At 35.3% G+C, this 15586-nt stretch overlaps 1 protein-coding gene across 6 annotated transcripts in view; it reads left to right on the forward strand.

The window, feature by feature from the left end:
- CEP120 (centrosomal protein 120) overlaps positions 1 to 10532 on the forward strand; it is a 64954-nt gene extending 54422 nt beyond the window's left edge. For 4 of the 6 annotated variants that reach the window (XM_080679895.1, XM_080679896.1, XM_080679897.1 and 1 more), the window contains exons 20-22: positions 6206 to 6351; positions 6504 to 6599; positions 8694 to 10532. In XM_080679895.1, coding sequence (XP_080536021.1) covers positions 6206 to 6351; positions 6504 to 6599; positions 8694 to 8928 — 477 coding nt within the window. In that variant the 3' untranslated portion in view covers positions 8929 to 10532. The remainder of the gene's footprint in view (positions 1 to 6205; positions 6352 to 6503; positions 6600 to 8693) is intronic. The other 2 variants (XM_080679899.1, XM_080679900.1) reach the window with 1 other exon arrangement.
- The last annotated feature ends 5054 nt before the right edge of the window (positions 10533 to 15586 follow it).

Below are 15586 nucleotides of genomic sequence, written 5' to 3' on the forward strand. Positions count from 1 at the left end.
TCTCTGGATTTATAGGCAGCCAAGGCAAAATAAAGATTATACTCACTTGATTGAGGAGCCTTTAACCCAGAGCACCTGGCAGCAGAGAGGATTTCTTTCACTAACCTCTAATTTTTGTGTGTGCATGTGTGATTATTTTAAATGCTGGATCCTTGATTAAAAATTCAAGGTTTTTCTTACGTTTTAGAATTAAAATGTTTCAAGTTTTATAAAGCTACAATTTTATAAAAGAACCTAAAAATAAATAATCAACTTTTTATTATTTTTTTTCTGCTTGCAAATTTGACAGCACCATATAACATAGAAAATAAAAGTCACCAGTAACCTTAACCCCTCCTCAGCCAGATATAACAATTTGGTGTACTTTTCCTAACGAAATATATTGTACATTCCAAAAAGGAACAAAATATTCTTATACAACGCCCACCTCCTAGGTTAAGAAACAGAGCATTATCAATGCTTTGGAAGCCTGTGTACCTTTCTCAACTGCATTTACTTTTCTGAATTTGGTATTTATTATTCCTTTGGGTAGAATGTGGGTCCCTTACCATATTTTCTTTATAATTTTATAAGATATATTTAAAGTATTGGTAAATAGCACTATTCACTTTTGTATATTTTTATATTTTATATCCATGAGATCATTCTCCTGTGACCACCAAGACTCAGAATTGTGTGATTTAGCTCTTTTGATGCAAGTAACTATAGTTAATTTATTGCTTTATAAAACTTGAACATGTGAATATACCACAATTTATCCAGTCTTCTTTCAGACATATTTTTCCCAAGTTTTATTTTAATAAGACAACACAAAAATTTTGGACATGTAGAAACATGTAAGAATTTCTGTAGTGTTTATATCTAAAAGTAGAATTTTTGTTAGTAGGGTTTGCTCATCTCAACTCCTCTAAATATTGTCAAATTACTTTCTAAAGTGGTTGTGTAAATCTGCAGTTCCCAAGAGTGGTGTATAATTGTTGTTATTCTTCACACCATGTCCAATGGCTGTTTAGATGTATTAATTTTTTCCAGTTTGGTGAGTGTGAAAATAGTATGTTGTGGCTTAAATTTTCATTTCCCTGACTTTGAGCATCTTTTCATATGTTTATTAACCACTTACATGTCCTTATTGTGGAGTGCTTTTTTTTATGGCTTTTGCTCAAAAGAAATCAATAGATAATCTGGATTTTGGCATCATCAGATACAAAGTTTGAAATAACTACTATCACTATGTTCTAGAAAGTAGATGATGACAGAGAAATGTATTAATGAAGTGGAATCTTTTGAATCGTGTAGAAATTTTGGAACTGAAAAGTATTGTGAGTGAAATGTAAGAATTCAGTAGATGAGTTGAGAGCAGATTGGGCATAGTAGAAGCAAGGATGTGTAAACTGAAGCAGAAATGAGGAAAATACAGCAAAAAACATAATGGGATAGAGCCGTGGTCGGCAAACTGCGGCTCGCAAGCCACATGCGGCTCTTTGGCCCCTTGAGTGTGGCTCTTCCATAAAATACCATGGCCTGGGTGAGTCTATTTTGAAGAAGTGGCATTAGAAGAAGTTTAAGTTTAAAAAATTTGGCTCTCAAAAGAAATTTCAATCATTGTACTGTTGATATTTGGCTCTTGTTGACTAATGAGTTTGCCAACCACTGGCGATAGAGTATATGAGACTGACTATCTTTTGTATAACTATAGACCCTTGTCTTAGTCCATGTGGGCTGCTGTAACAAAATTCCACAGACTCCATAGCTTATGAACAAAAATTTGTTTCTTACTCTTCTGAAGGCTGAAACTCTGAGATCAGGTACACACCTTGTCAGGTTCTATGTCTGGTGAGGGTCTGCTTCCCAGTTCCATTTATGTGTCTTCATATGGCAAAAGGAGCTAGGGAGCTTTGTCGGACTTATTTTATAAGGACATTAATCTCATTCATAAGGGCTTGCCTTCATGACCTAAGCACTTTGCAAAGGCCCCATCCCCTGACAACATCATGTTGGGAATTAGGTTTCAACATAAGAATTTTGGGAAAATGCAAATATTCAGCCTATAGCAACACTTAAGAGAAAATAGAAAATGGGGGAGGGAAGCAATATTTGAAGAGATACTGGCTGAGAAGTCTATAAAAGTGAAAAAGATATCAAGTCTTAAGACTATCAATGAACTCTCAGCAGGAGAGTTCAAAGTAAATCATATCTTAAATGCATCACAGTAAAATTGTCAAAAAGCTAAGAAAATCTTAAAAAGCTGTGGGGGTGGAGGGAGACATTACCTTCATAGGAGCAGCAATAAGACTGACAGATGACTTTTCAACAAAAGTGAAGGAATTCATAAGACAGTGGAAAAACAGCCATAAAGTACTGAAAGAAAATAACTACCAACCTAAAATTCTGTACCAGTGAAAATGTTTTTCATAATGAAATAGACATAAGACATGAGACTTAAGGAAAGCTGTGCTTAGGGCCATTTGTAACCTCAAGTTCACTTAGAAAATAAGAAAAGCATAAAGTTTTCTCTAAATATCCCTTTCAAACAGTCAGTGAAGGAAATTAGAAGATAGAAAATAATCAAGACAAGTAGAACTTAATGAAATAGGAGGAAAATGTACAACAAAATAAACAAAGCCAAAAGTTGTTGTGTTTTTTTTTTTGGAAGGAACCTCCCCCTTGGCAAAAAGTGTTCAAGGACAAAAAGAGAATAATTACTAGGTCCTAATACCAGAAATAAAAAAGGGGGACTGGGCTGGCTACACATTCTTCAGACATTTGAAGAGATAAGAGGATGGTCCAAAAATTTTTATGTCAATTTGAAAAAGCAGAACTTACAAAACTGACACAAGAAGAAACAGAAAATATAAGTAGTTATATAGTTATCAGAGAAATTAAAACTGTAGTGAAAAAACCTTCACACAAAGAAGTCTTCAGACCCAGATGGCTTCACATTTGAATTTTAGTAAACATTTTATAAATAACACTAATCTTATACAAACTGTTTTGGAAATTAGGAATAGAGAACCTCCCCCCTGCCCTCTCTCTCTCTCTCTCAATGAGACCAGCATAACCTTGATCCCAAAACCTGATAAGGGTATTATAAGAACAAAAAAAATGACCAGTCTCAAGAACATAGATATAAAACTTGTAAATATCACAATCAACTTTATTTATTAAACAAAGGCAAAGTTGGGTACTTACCACCTTTAAAGGGGAGGACAATTAAGTAATCATATAAAAATGTAGAAAAAGTCAATGTCTATTCATAATAACAATTCTTAGCAAACTAAGAATGTAAAGGAAATTTCTTAATCTAATAAAGGATATTTACATAAAACCTATCTTTTTTAATTTATTTTTTTCTTTATTAAGGTATTACATATGTGTCCTTACCCCCCATTGCCCCCCCCACCTCTCTGCTCATGCCCTCACCCCCTAGTGTCTGTGTCCATTGGTTATGCTTATATGCATGCATACAAGTCCTTTCGTTGATCTCTCCCCCTTCCCTCCACCCTCCCCTGCCTTCCGTCTGAGGTTTGACAGTCTGATCGATGCTTCTCTGTCTCTAGATCTGTTTTTGTTCATCAGTTTATGTTGTTCATTATATTTCACAAATGAGTGAGATCATGTGATACTTATCTTTCTTCAACTAAATTAAGGAAAGTTTTTCCTTGAGATCAGGAATGAGAGAAAGATGCCATCTATCACCATTTCTTAGCAACACTGTAGTAGAGGTTCTAGCCAGTGTAATAAGGCAAGAGAAAGAAAGAGTGCATCAGTTGCAAAGGAAAAAGTAAAACTGCCACTATTTGCAGATGACATTGTTATATACTCAGAAAACCAAATGTCTACATATGACCTACCAGAATTAATGAATTTAGTAAGTTTGTCGGAAACAAGGTCCATATGAAAAGAACAATTTCAGTTCTCTATACTAGACACAATTAGAGAAGAAAGTTTTTTTAAACTCTTCCATAGCATCTTAAAACACAAATATTACCCTTAGTTTATAGAAAAGGATAAAGTATTTAACAAAATTAAAGAAGACCTAAATAATGGGAGAGGTAATAAACCATGTTCACTGATTAAAGAATCAATGGTTTTGGCCAAATTGATCTGTAGATTCAGCATAATCAAATCCCAGTGGGACCTTTTTTTTTTTCTTCAGCCCTAGAAACATATTTATATGAAAATGCAGGTGTCAAGAATAACTAAGAATTTTGAAGAATAGCCAAAGAGAGAAGACTTTCAGATATCAAGATTTATTATTATATGAGTTATAGTAACAGACAGTGTACTTTTTTTATTTTATTTTATTGATTTTTTTACAGAGAGGAAGGGAGAGGGATAGAGTTAGAAACATCGATGAGAGAGAAACATCAACCAGCTGCCTCCTGCACACCCCCCACTGGGGATGTGCCCGCAACCAAGGTACATGTCCCCGACCGGAATCGAACCTGGGACCCTTGAGTCCACAGGCTGATGCTCTATCCACTGAGCCAAACTGGTTAGGGCCAGACAGTGTACTTTTAATGCAAGGATAGAGAAATAAATCAGGTTACAGGGTCCAGAAACAAACCTATACATATAACGGACAGAGGTGGCATATGGCAGGTGATATTGCCAAGCAAGGGGTGTCTTTTAGTAAATATTGCTAAGTCAATTTGAGCTCTATATGGGTAGAAGAAGAAACTTGATCTTACACCACACACAAAACCAATTGCATATGAATTACTGATCTAAATGAAGCCTTCAAAGGGTAACATAAGAGTATTTTCAGGACTGAGGCAGGCAAAAACTTGGACATAGAGGCACTAGCCAAAAAAGAATAGATAAATTTGGGCTGTATTAAAATTAAGTCAAAAATACCATTACAGCAGTGAAAAGGCAAGACAAAGACTAGTGGGAAATACCTGGAATTTAAATAAGTGACAAAAGACTTACCTAGTATACAGGGTGGGACAAAAGTAGGTTTACAGTTGGAAGTATGGGACATAAGAGTTTATTCTTATATCATTTATTAGTTATTGTACTATTTCCCATACAAACAACCTATTCCCCCCACCCTGTATATAAAGAACTACGAACATATTAAGAAAGATGGATAGCAAAGTAGAGCAAAGTGCTAAATGGTTGAACAGGAGCTTTATAAAAGAAGATGCCATTAAATGCCAAAGGCCATATGCCATTAAAAATATTAAAACATGTTCAACCTCAGTTGTCTTTGAAAAAATGCAAAATAAAATCACAATGAGATAAATTTAAAAACAATGTTAAGTGAAAGAAGCCAGACATAAAGTAGTACATACTGTCCAATTCTATTTATGTAAGTTCAAAGCAGTCAAAATTTGTGGTGTTAGAAAATAGCGTAGTGGTTATATTTAGGAAAGGATGGAAACGGGGACATCTGAGATTCTGATAATTTTTTGTTTCTTATCTGGATGGTGGTTGAGTGGTTCGTTTTAATCGATAAATGTTTACTTTGACATATACCTATTGGCCTACCGCTCCCATTTTGGGGTTGTGTCCTAAAGAAAGAAAAGCACCCATCCCTAAAAAAATATGTAGAAATATTTGTGAGTGATACTAGATGATAGGGTGTTTTATTGCAGCATTGCTTATTGTACCAAAAGTCTCTGTTATTGAGATAGTGGTTGAAAAAATCATGGAGTATTCATTCTGTGGAATGTAACACATGTATTTTAAAGAAATTGTATCAAATGCATAGGTTTTTGTATGAGCCTGGAGAAAAGAGTGAAAAAGCATATTGTTATCTAAGAGAGGAGTGGAATTAGTGACAATGGAATTAGTGAGTTACTGAATTTTTCTTGGTACATCTTTGTATAATTAACCATTTCTTAGATGCTGCTCTTGTCACTGATCCTTGTAGCAATTTATAGTGTTGTCAGCAGACTCTTTCTTGCCTTCAACTTCTTTTATCTTATGCTATTCAGTAACTTCATTGATTGGGCCTGTAAAGATTATGGCTTATAACAGAAAGAAAAGTAATGGAAAGAGATGGGGTTTTGTTTTGTTTTGTTTCTTTAAAGAAAAAACAAACAAACCTGGTCATTTTGGGATAATATGTGTGTCATAGAATTGGCATTGTGTGGCTATATCATGGGTACCATCAAATAGGATTATAGTCACAAGTCAAAGTCATATGAAGTATATTTATTCCTAATATTTGGGATCTGGCTTGTTTGTTTCTTTCCAGCGGGAGCAAGAAAGTCAAATGGCTCGTCTTAAGAAACAGCAAGAAGAATTGGAACAGATGAGACTACGTTACTTGGCTTCTGAGGAAAAAGATACAGTAAAAACTGAGCGACAAGAATTGTTGGATATAAGAAATGAATTAAACAGGTATAGTAACTAGAACATTACATTGCTTTTTCAGACAAAAGGAAAGTTCTAATAGGACAGCCTTATAACTGGTCATTGGTTTAGGGAAATTATGTCAGGTTTTTCAATAAAGTAGATCATCTATAATAATAAAAGTGTAATATGCTAATTAGACTGAACATCCTTCCGGACAACCTTCTGGACAAAGCTGGGCTGCCAGGGAAGCCCGGGTCCCGGGTGCCAGAGGGAAGCCGGTGCCAGCAACCGGGGTAAGGAAGGCCTACTCTTGCATGAATTTCGTGCAGTGGGTCTCTAGTATACTATAAAATGTAGCTGATTTGTACAATAGAAAACTTAGGCCAAAGACCATTATTACACTCAAAATTTTTGTCATGAATGTAGCTATACTAAATCTATTGAGCTTTTTCATTTACATTCATAGCATTGGTGTCTTAAGTTTTATTTTTGTGTGACTACTTCAGGATCATTGCTACTATTTCAAGGTAATTGATTATACTGAATTCTTAATTACAAAAAGTATATGACATTTCAGATTTATAGTATTAATGTAAGTAATAGCTCTTATTTATTGAGTCCTAACCATATGGCAGCAGCTATTTTAAATGCCTCACATGCCTGTCTCATTTTCTTTGATCTTCAAAGTAACTTTCTGAGAAACATATTATCCCCATTCTAGAGATTAGGACACCCAAGAATTAAAGAAAGTTAAGTACCCTTTCCAAGGTCACACAGCTAGTAAATCATGGAGCCAGAGTTCAAATCTGATTCCAGAGGTTGTATTTTTAAATAATAAGTTACACTGTTCTTCTCTGTGAGGCCTGTTCATCTGAGTTAGAATTTCAGTAGTATTTCATGTTATAAAAGTCATTTTTAGGAAGCAGCATAAGAACAAATTATAATCTTTTTGGACGTGAGTTTAGGGGAAGACTTTTTAACTTAGTTTTTCAAGAGATAGTATTTTTGTCTCAGGAAAGCATACTGTCTTAGCTTGGGGTGCCATTCAGTACCATAGATTGAGTGGCTTAAACAACAGTAATGTCTCACAGTTCTGGAGGACAGAGTTCAAGGTCAGCATGCCAGCATGGTTGTTTTCTGGAGAGGACTCTCTTCCTGCTTTGTAGGCAACTGCTTTCCCACTGTCCTCACATGGTGAGAAGAGAGTGAGCAAGCTCTGTGGTGCTTCTTTTCACAGTGGCACTAATCCCATCATGAGGTCCCCATCATCATAATCTCATCTAAACCTAGTCATCCTGATCATCTTCCAAAGTCAGAGACCATCCCATTGGGGAATAGGGCTCGGCATATTAATTTGGGGGAATACAATTGAGTTCATTTGATGAAATATCCCATGACATCTCCATGATGCAGGGAAAACTCAGTCCTATATTAGGTAGGTTTAGAGCTGAATTAAATAGCTACATTTAGTATATCAATGTATAAGTATCAGTTGGAAAAGGTCAAGGTCTACAGTGCCATGCTATAAGGCTTTTTAACTCAGCAAATATTTATTTGCTGTGTTGCAGACTTGGAATATGTTACAAATTAATTAGAACATGAACCTGGCCTTTACAAATTGTGCCATCACAAACATTATTTGAAGATATCTGTAAAAGTCTTAAAATGTACATGCCCTTTGAACCAGGCATTCGCATTTATAGAATTTCACTTTCTATAGTAATTAGTGAAATAAACTTTATAACAGTAAGGACTTTTCTTCTTGATTCATTGCAGTATCCCCCAAAACCAGCACTGTTTGGTACATTTAAAGGTTTCTTGAGTGAATTTAGAAGGAAATGTTATGTCAGAATAGTAATAATATCAGAGGTTTTACAACCTAAAGGTCAACAATAAAGGATGATTAAATAATGGGGCATCTCAATGATGGAATGTTATGAAGCCATTTAGAAGAACACTTAATGATGCCCTGGCAAAACATTCATTATATTAATAAGTGAAAAAAAAAGTGTATAGCACTGCATGTAATATTAATTTTTCCGAAAAATATGTATTTAAAATATATATGCATTTTTTATTGAAAAACAAAATTACTCAGATTGGTTATCTCTGGATAAGATTATGATGATTTTCTTTTTAACATTTCCAGAATTCCTACAGTTTTCATGTATTTTATAATTAGAAAAACAAGTATTGTTTTTAAAACTGTCTTTTATAAGTGTGCTAACTCTGACTTGCCAAGTGTAACACTGGTTTTCATTTTCTTCCTGAAAATATTACTAAAAATGTGTTTTACCATTAAATCATTTTGTTTTAAATGGCATTGTTAAGAAAACCAAAACAATATTTGTTGCCTACTAGAGTAGTGTTTGTTCTTGACTTCTCAGGTTAAAGCAACAAGAACAAAAACAGTGCCAGGATTCCAGAGAGATTGCAAGTGGGAAAGTGGATGGTCCACATGGCGATGCCCTGGAAGAAGGTTTGGATGAGTATTTGACTCGCCTAATAGAAGAGAGGGATACTTTGATGAGGACGGGTGTGTATAATCACGAGGATCGAATAATAAGTGAACTTGACCGGCAGATCAGAGAGGTTTTGGCAAAAAGCAATACCAGTAATTAATAACATTTGGAAAATCTTTATAGACTTCAGGTCTAAATTTTAATTTCATTGTGAAACCCTTAAATAAAGGGCAAAATGTTTGTTTTAAGATGCAATTTTCAGTTTTTTATAAGCAAAAATTTTATATGCTGTTGTACAGTATTTATTTGATTTTATTTACTTTGTGCTACCTCTCCCATTCTGGTTTTATTTGTAATTGCATTTTATATACTCATTTTAAATGCCTTTTCAGTGTTCCTCGTAATTTATAATTTCATGGCCGAGATTTCAAAACAGCTTTTCATTAAATTTGTCCTAGGAGAAATGACTACAGTAATTTCGTTATATAACTTTTCATCTTGAGCCAAAAGAGTACATGTTGCACTTTAAAAATGTATCCTATTCATTTTGAATATAGATATTTTAATTGTTTAGACCAATTGCAAATGTAAACAATTTTATTTAACTCATTTAGATGTCCTGTCTTTTTTACTTCTAACATTAGCAAGTGACACGTTTGAAAACAGAAAACAGGATAAATGCATATGGTAATACTGAGAGACAAGTTAGTCGTTTATTTAAAGTTTATACAGTTTAAACTTGCTTTAAGCCTATTGAATTTTCAAATTTTCACTGTGCTCTTAACTTTTAAGAATATGAAGTAGCAGCTTAATAAGGTTTTTGTCAGCCTCTCGCTCAAGATTGCATCATTTTCTTTTGTTGAAAATAGAGATTTCTTTTTATTTTCCAGTAATAGTAAGACTAGTTAACTTGGTAATATAGAAATAGATACTTTTTAAAAAAGACTTTAGCTGGTAAAGTAGAATGAAAAAAAATTTTTCTCCCTCTAATTTTAATCAGTCTTTTTAAAAAGTACATGAGATTAAATCATTGGCTTTATGTAGTGCCATGGCTGTATAAACTTAAGAATTCCTTTACATCATATTCTTCAGAGCCAACATTTGTCCTCAGAGCACTTCTCTTGTCCTTTTAAAGGGTACTGAAAGGCTTATTAGAAAATTCCCAATTTGGTGAGTCTTTAAATATATGTAGTTTGAAATTTCTGATTCCCAAATATGATAAATTTAAGTATGTACTTCAGGTGGGATATATACTATTTACTGATAACTTCTGTAAAAGCAGAAGAGGCCATTTGGTAACACTAAATTAATTTTCTGTTGTTTTCCAAGGAGGTATGTTTCTTGTTTGGGAAATTAAATTCCCCGCATGCATTATATGGTTTTTTTCTTTATTACAAAGTATTAATCTAAAAACAACCCAGCAGTAAATAACAGAGAAAGCAATTACTGAATGAGAAAATAATGAATATGTGAATCATAACAAGAATTTGAAACATTAATTATGGTTAGGCATTATCTCATCGAATTTCGTGCCACGTAAATTGAACAGAGTATTCTTTTTGTTTCGGAAGGTCTTGGGTAAAATATAGTGACTGCCTTCAATTGCATTGTGTACTGTGTGTGACTCTTCTCAAACACTAGAGGGGGCCTTAGATTTAAAGAAACAAAAAGGACTTTTCTAAAATGGATGTGTGGTTTATTTTGCCTGCTGTAAAGCTATCTTTTGGCTATGTATTTTAACAAATAAAATGGTAATTGTATGCATGTTTGAGTCCTGAGCAGTCTGTTACTTTTGTTGTAAACCGAGTGGGCCAGTGCTTGACACTTCCCCTATCAAGTCATTTTGTATCTTTGGTCTGTAAGTGCTTACATTGTATATGCCTTTTTAAGTGTCTTTTTTTTTTTTAATTAGAAGTGTGAAATTTTAACACCTTCAGCAACAGCCATTTCATTTGTATGTGGTATTTAACATATTTATACTGATTGCTTTAAAAGTAATGCCAATTCTTGGGAAATCGAGTATGACCACAATAGATGAATGAATTGAGCAAGTGAGTGGTGAATGAATAAATTCCCTCATTACTACATATAACTGCAGATCTTTCATCAACTATTTTAATGTGAAATAAAATTCATCTTTAAAATATGATTCCTTTTCATGGAGAAAGTCTAGTTTCCACGTCTAAGGTTGGCACATACTGTATGGGCGGGGCGTACCATGTCTACCAGGTATGTGTGGTACCATGTCTGTATAAACTTGAAGAGTTCCTTTATAGGTATATCCAGGACTTTTATCTAGAGCCGATTCCTTTGCTTCTAGCAGATGTGGGAGTTTGAGTATGGCTTAAGGATGTATTGGGGCCCAGCACAAACACCTTAAGAGTAGATCATCTAGTGTGATCAGATGACTTTCTTGTCCACTCACTGCTCTGTCCAGATACTGCCCTGCCTGAATCTGAGTTCTCAGATAATCCCAATACATACTCCCTGTCCTCAGCCACCTCCGAATGGACTGATCTGGGTCTTATAGTCTGTAAGAAGGGTCCTCTGGTAGTATCTGTGGACTTTTAAAATTTGACCTCTCACTACTATTATGTCCAGCTTGACTGAATACTTGATTTTTAAAAAATGAAGTCACATACCATAAATAAAATTCACCATTTTAAAATATACAATTCAGTACTTTTTAGTATATTCATACAGTTGTACAATCATCACTATTATCTAATTCTGGAACATTGTCATCATCCCCAAAATAAGCCCCATACTAATTAGCAATCACTCCCCATTCTCCCCTCTTCCTACCCCCTAACAACCACTAATCTACTTTATGACTCCATAGATTTGCTTATTCCAGACATTTCATATATTGATATTTAAAATCTCAAATTGATATTTAAAATTGGAAATATGACAAGTTTCTGCGGTATACAACATTTTATCAGATGTTGAACTAAATGATAGAGATGCAGGAGGCCGACATAACGTTTGTCCATCAGGTAAGAATATAGCCCAAGTATTCTACCATCTGCTACCTAATAAAGCAGTGACCAAAAATAATAGTAAAAGAAGATAATGTTCTGTTGCAACATCTCTGAGCAATCCCATAATGTTGAAAATGGGTTACTGACACCAGGTATGCGCCATTGGTTTCTTATCAAAATGGTATACTTTCCCACATGTTTTATAGATTTTGGGAATAATGAGAAGCATAGTTGACCATAACAGAAAGTTCATGAGGACAGAAATCAGGTCTCTCTTACTTTCTGCTATATGCCAAGACTAAAATAAAATAGAGTCTGCCTCGTGTAGGCACTCATTAATTGCTGCATTCATAAAGAACAAGTACCATATGATTTCACTCATATGTGGAATTTAATGAACAAATTGAACTACCAAGGAAAATAGAGACAGACTCATAGATAGCAGGCAGACAGGTCTGGGGGTGGGGGTGTAAGGATTGAGAGAAAAAAACAACTCATGGACATGGACAACAGTGTGATTGTGAGGGGGAGAAGGGTGGGTGGAGGTAGAAGAGGGCATAGAGGGGATAAATGGTGATGGAAAAAATAAATGAACAAAAGCTTGTATATTGTCTGGATTATGGATAGTGGAAATAGTTCTGCAGCATTGTAAATATATTTAATGCCACTAAATTATTCACTTAAAATGGTTAACATTGTATGTTATATATGTTCTTTTACCACAAGAAGAAAAGTTTGCTTCAAACTCTGTCTCAAATCTGCTACCCACTATTCCATGCTAAAAGTTTCCTGCACACGAGTTGCATTGTCAATCCATTTTTGAAGATATTATTTTCTCAGTCCTCGATGCAGGAGTGAATGGCTTAGATACTTCATTATATGTTTGTAGCACCTTTGTTAACAAAATATGAAATAAGTGAAAATTAATGGCTACATTTTCATCCTGTCCTCTAAAGTAAACTGCAGGGCCCCTGAAATGTGGAACTGTATTGCTTTCAGTTTATAAAATTAAGGTCTTGTTAACCTTTCAAAAAAGAACAGTGTTTTTAAAAACCACTGACTGTTTCATATAGCAGATAGCCCAGACCATGCATATAAATTAGACTTTTTTTCACAATGAATTACTAGTTCCATAACATAGGCTTAGTATCTTTTTGAGGCTTAGTATCTTTTTGTTGGCTACAGTCTTAATGTTGTCCGGTGGTCTTATTAACTGATAAAATGATTTGTGTGGGGATGCTGAATAAAGTCTGGTTGAATAATTTTAATATGTTATGACTTGAAATTTAAAGCTGTCTTTGATATTTGTGTTTTGGCAACTGTGACATAGGCCTTGGAGCCCAGATTTTTCAGCATGTACTTTTCTGCCACTGCCCTAGAGCACAATCAAATTACACTTCCTATCCAGTGGGCCCTCCACTTCCATTACTCAGAGAAAGATGTAACATCTATCCTGGTGTAAATGGGAAATACAGATTTGTTTAAGCACCTACATTTTTTCACTGAAACCAAAAGAACTAGAGGGCCCACTGATTCTGTTATATAACCTTTATTTGGCATCAAATTAGAATCCACTGTTAGGAATGTACTTGTAGGAAGGCTGCTATATACTTAAATCTCATTTTATTTGCTTCTCTGGGATTGTCTTTGTGTTTTCATTAGAAATGTTTTTACAGATGTAGGCGCTTCAGATACAAAGTTGCTGAAGTGGAGATTCAGAAGTTGAGCTTTCAAATGGAAGGGGGTGGAAATTAGATTATAGATAAATAATTTGCTGACTCTGATACGTTAATGTACAATAATCCCTGGAGGCTTTGAAAGATATAGTCATTATATTCTAAAGGTTCCTGAGAATGTTAGGTCTGTCATTCAAAATAGGAAAGAACTAAAATAGGGTCCATTTGTAATTTCTTCTTAGAAACATTTCATCCACAAATTCATAGACAAATATTTTTTCTTTTCCAAATAGCTTATCTAATAGTTGGACAGCATAGCCCTTTTCTTGATTAACATGTTAACCAGTCAAAAGCATAGACACGTTAGACAAGTGCTGAATTTTCCTCAATATTTTAGAGTAAAACTTGGCTAGAGCAAATGAAGTATTACTGCAAAATCCTACTTTGACATTATTGTAAACTTTAGTGAATGCCAGCCCAATAGTGAGTCTATGCCTTACTGTAGGTTTGCAGTGCATTACCCAGTTCTTTAGCAAATTACCAGATTAGTGAATAGATGGAGCAGGATTAGGCATTAAAGAACTGGTTTCATTTCTACACCTTCTTTCTGTAATCTGAAAAATGGAGCAAGATTTGCTTAATAAACATTTCAGAGTTGTGTTTTTTGTTTGTTTTGAGAGAAATTCTGAATTTCAAGCAGGACTATATTTGCATTACTTGAATTCAGTTCAGAATGTATGAGTGCAGTTTGAAAGTGATGCCCTGAGGTGGTATGTCAGTTCATGAATTAGAGGCATTATCTAGCACATATCACTGTCATCCTGTTTAGACTGAATGAGATGGTATAGCTGACTGTGTATTCACTTGATCATTGACTTGAAGAAGGAAATTTCAATTCCTGAGTTAGCTTCATTGTTGGCAGATGAGATTAATGGTCTTGCCTTGGTTATTAACAAGATTTTTAGGTAACTAACTGAAATTTGTTAAATTTGCATAAAGATATCTTACCTAATAATAGACAAACATGTAAATTGACCGTACCTCCACTACGCTCACAGCCAATCAGAGTGAGTGTGCAAATTAGAAGGCCAAAGATGGCAGCCGCCCAGCTGCTCCAGGCGAGGAGTGGCCAGATGGGGCAGGATGCCTGCTATGAGAGGGAGGGTGGGGGGCGAAGGGATCTATAGGAGCAGAGTGCCGCAGCGAAGACAAGACTGCAGACTCTGGAGTCTGCAGCCAAGATGAAGATGGTAGACTCCAGCCAGAATCTGCAGCAAAGACAAAGAAGGCAGACTCTGGTCAGAGTGAAGGCCTGGGTCCCGGGTGCCAGAGGAAAACCGGTGCTGGAAGCCAAGGGAAGGAAGGCCTATTGCACAAATCTCTTCATGCAACGGGCCTCTAGTTAATTTTATAAGTAGTCTTCAGAAATAATTTAGCCCACAGTCTTTTTTCACCAAGGAAAGTTGTATTTGCCTGTCCGCATTTGGCCTACCATCTCTTCCTCTATTACCAATACACACTCCTTTCTCTTACCTCCATGTGAATGGACGTTTGCCCGGAACAAATGATATCCACAATTTGTCTTTGAAAGATTCTTTAGAAAAACCTCAAAAAAAGAAGAGAAAGAGAGGAAAAGTGTGGAGACAAGAGCTCATACCCCGATTTTCCTTTGGTCTGCCTTTTTCTTTTCTCTTTCTCTTGCTCTCTCTCTCTCTCTCTCTCTCCCCCCCCCCCCACCTCAATCCTCACTTGAGGGTATTTTTTTTCCCACTGATTTTTAGAGAGAGTGGGAGAGGGAGAGACAGAAACATCCATGTGAGAGAGACACATCAATTGGTTGCTTCCTGCATGCGCCCTGACCAGAATCGAACCTGCAACCCTTCAGTCCAAGGGCTGATGCTCTCACCACTGAGAAAAATCGGCTAGGGCTACCTTTTATTTACTTAGGTCTATAGAGTTGCCAGGTGGTTTCACTGGCTCTGCTATTATCCTTTGCCTTTATATTATTCCATGAACTTCAGTGTTACTGTGTGGACCTATCTGAACATGTCTATGATTGCAGCAGTGTACATACACAGGACAGAAGCAATGTCAATCTGGTACATATGTCACAATTCCCAATGGTGTGCCCTTCTACTAAATGAAGGAGATTAAATTA

This window comes from Plecotus auritus (genome assembly GCF_963455305.1).
Source record: "Plecotus auritus genome assembly, chromosome: 7".
NCBI classification, from domain to species: Eukaryota; Metazoa; Chordata; class Mammalia; order Chiroptera; family Vespertilionidae; genus Plecotus; species Plecotus auritus.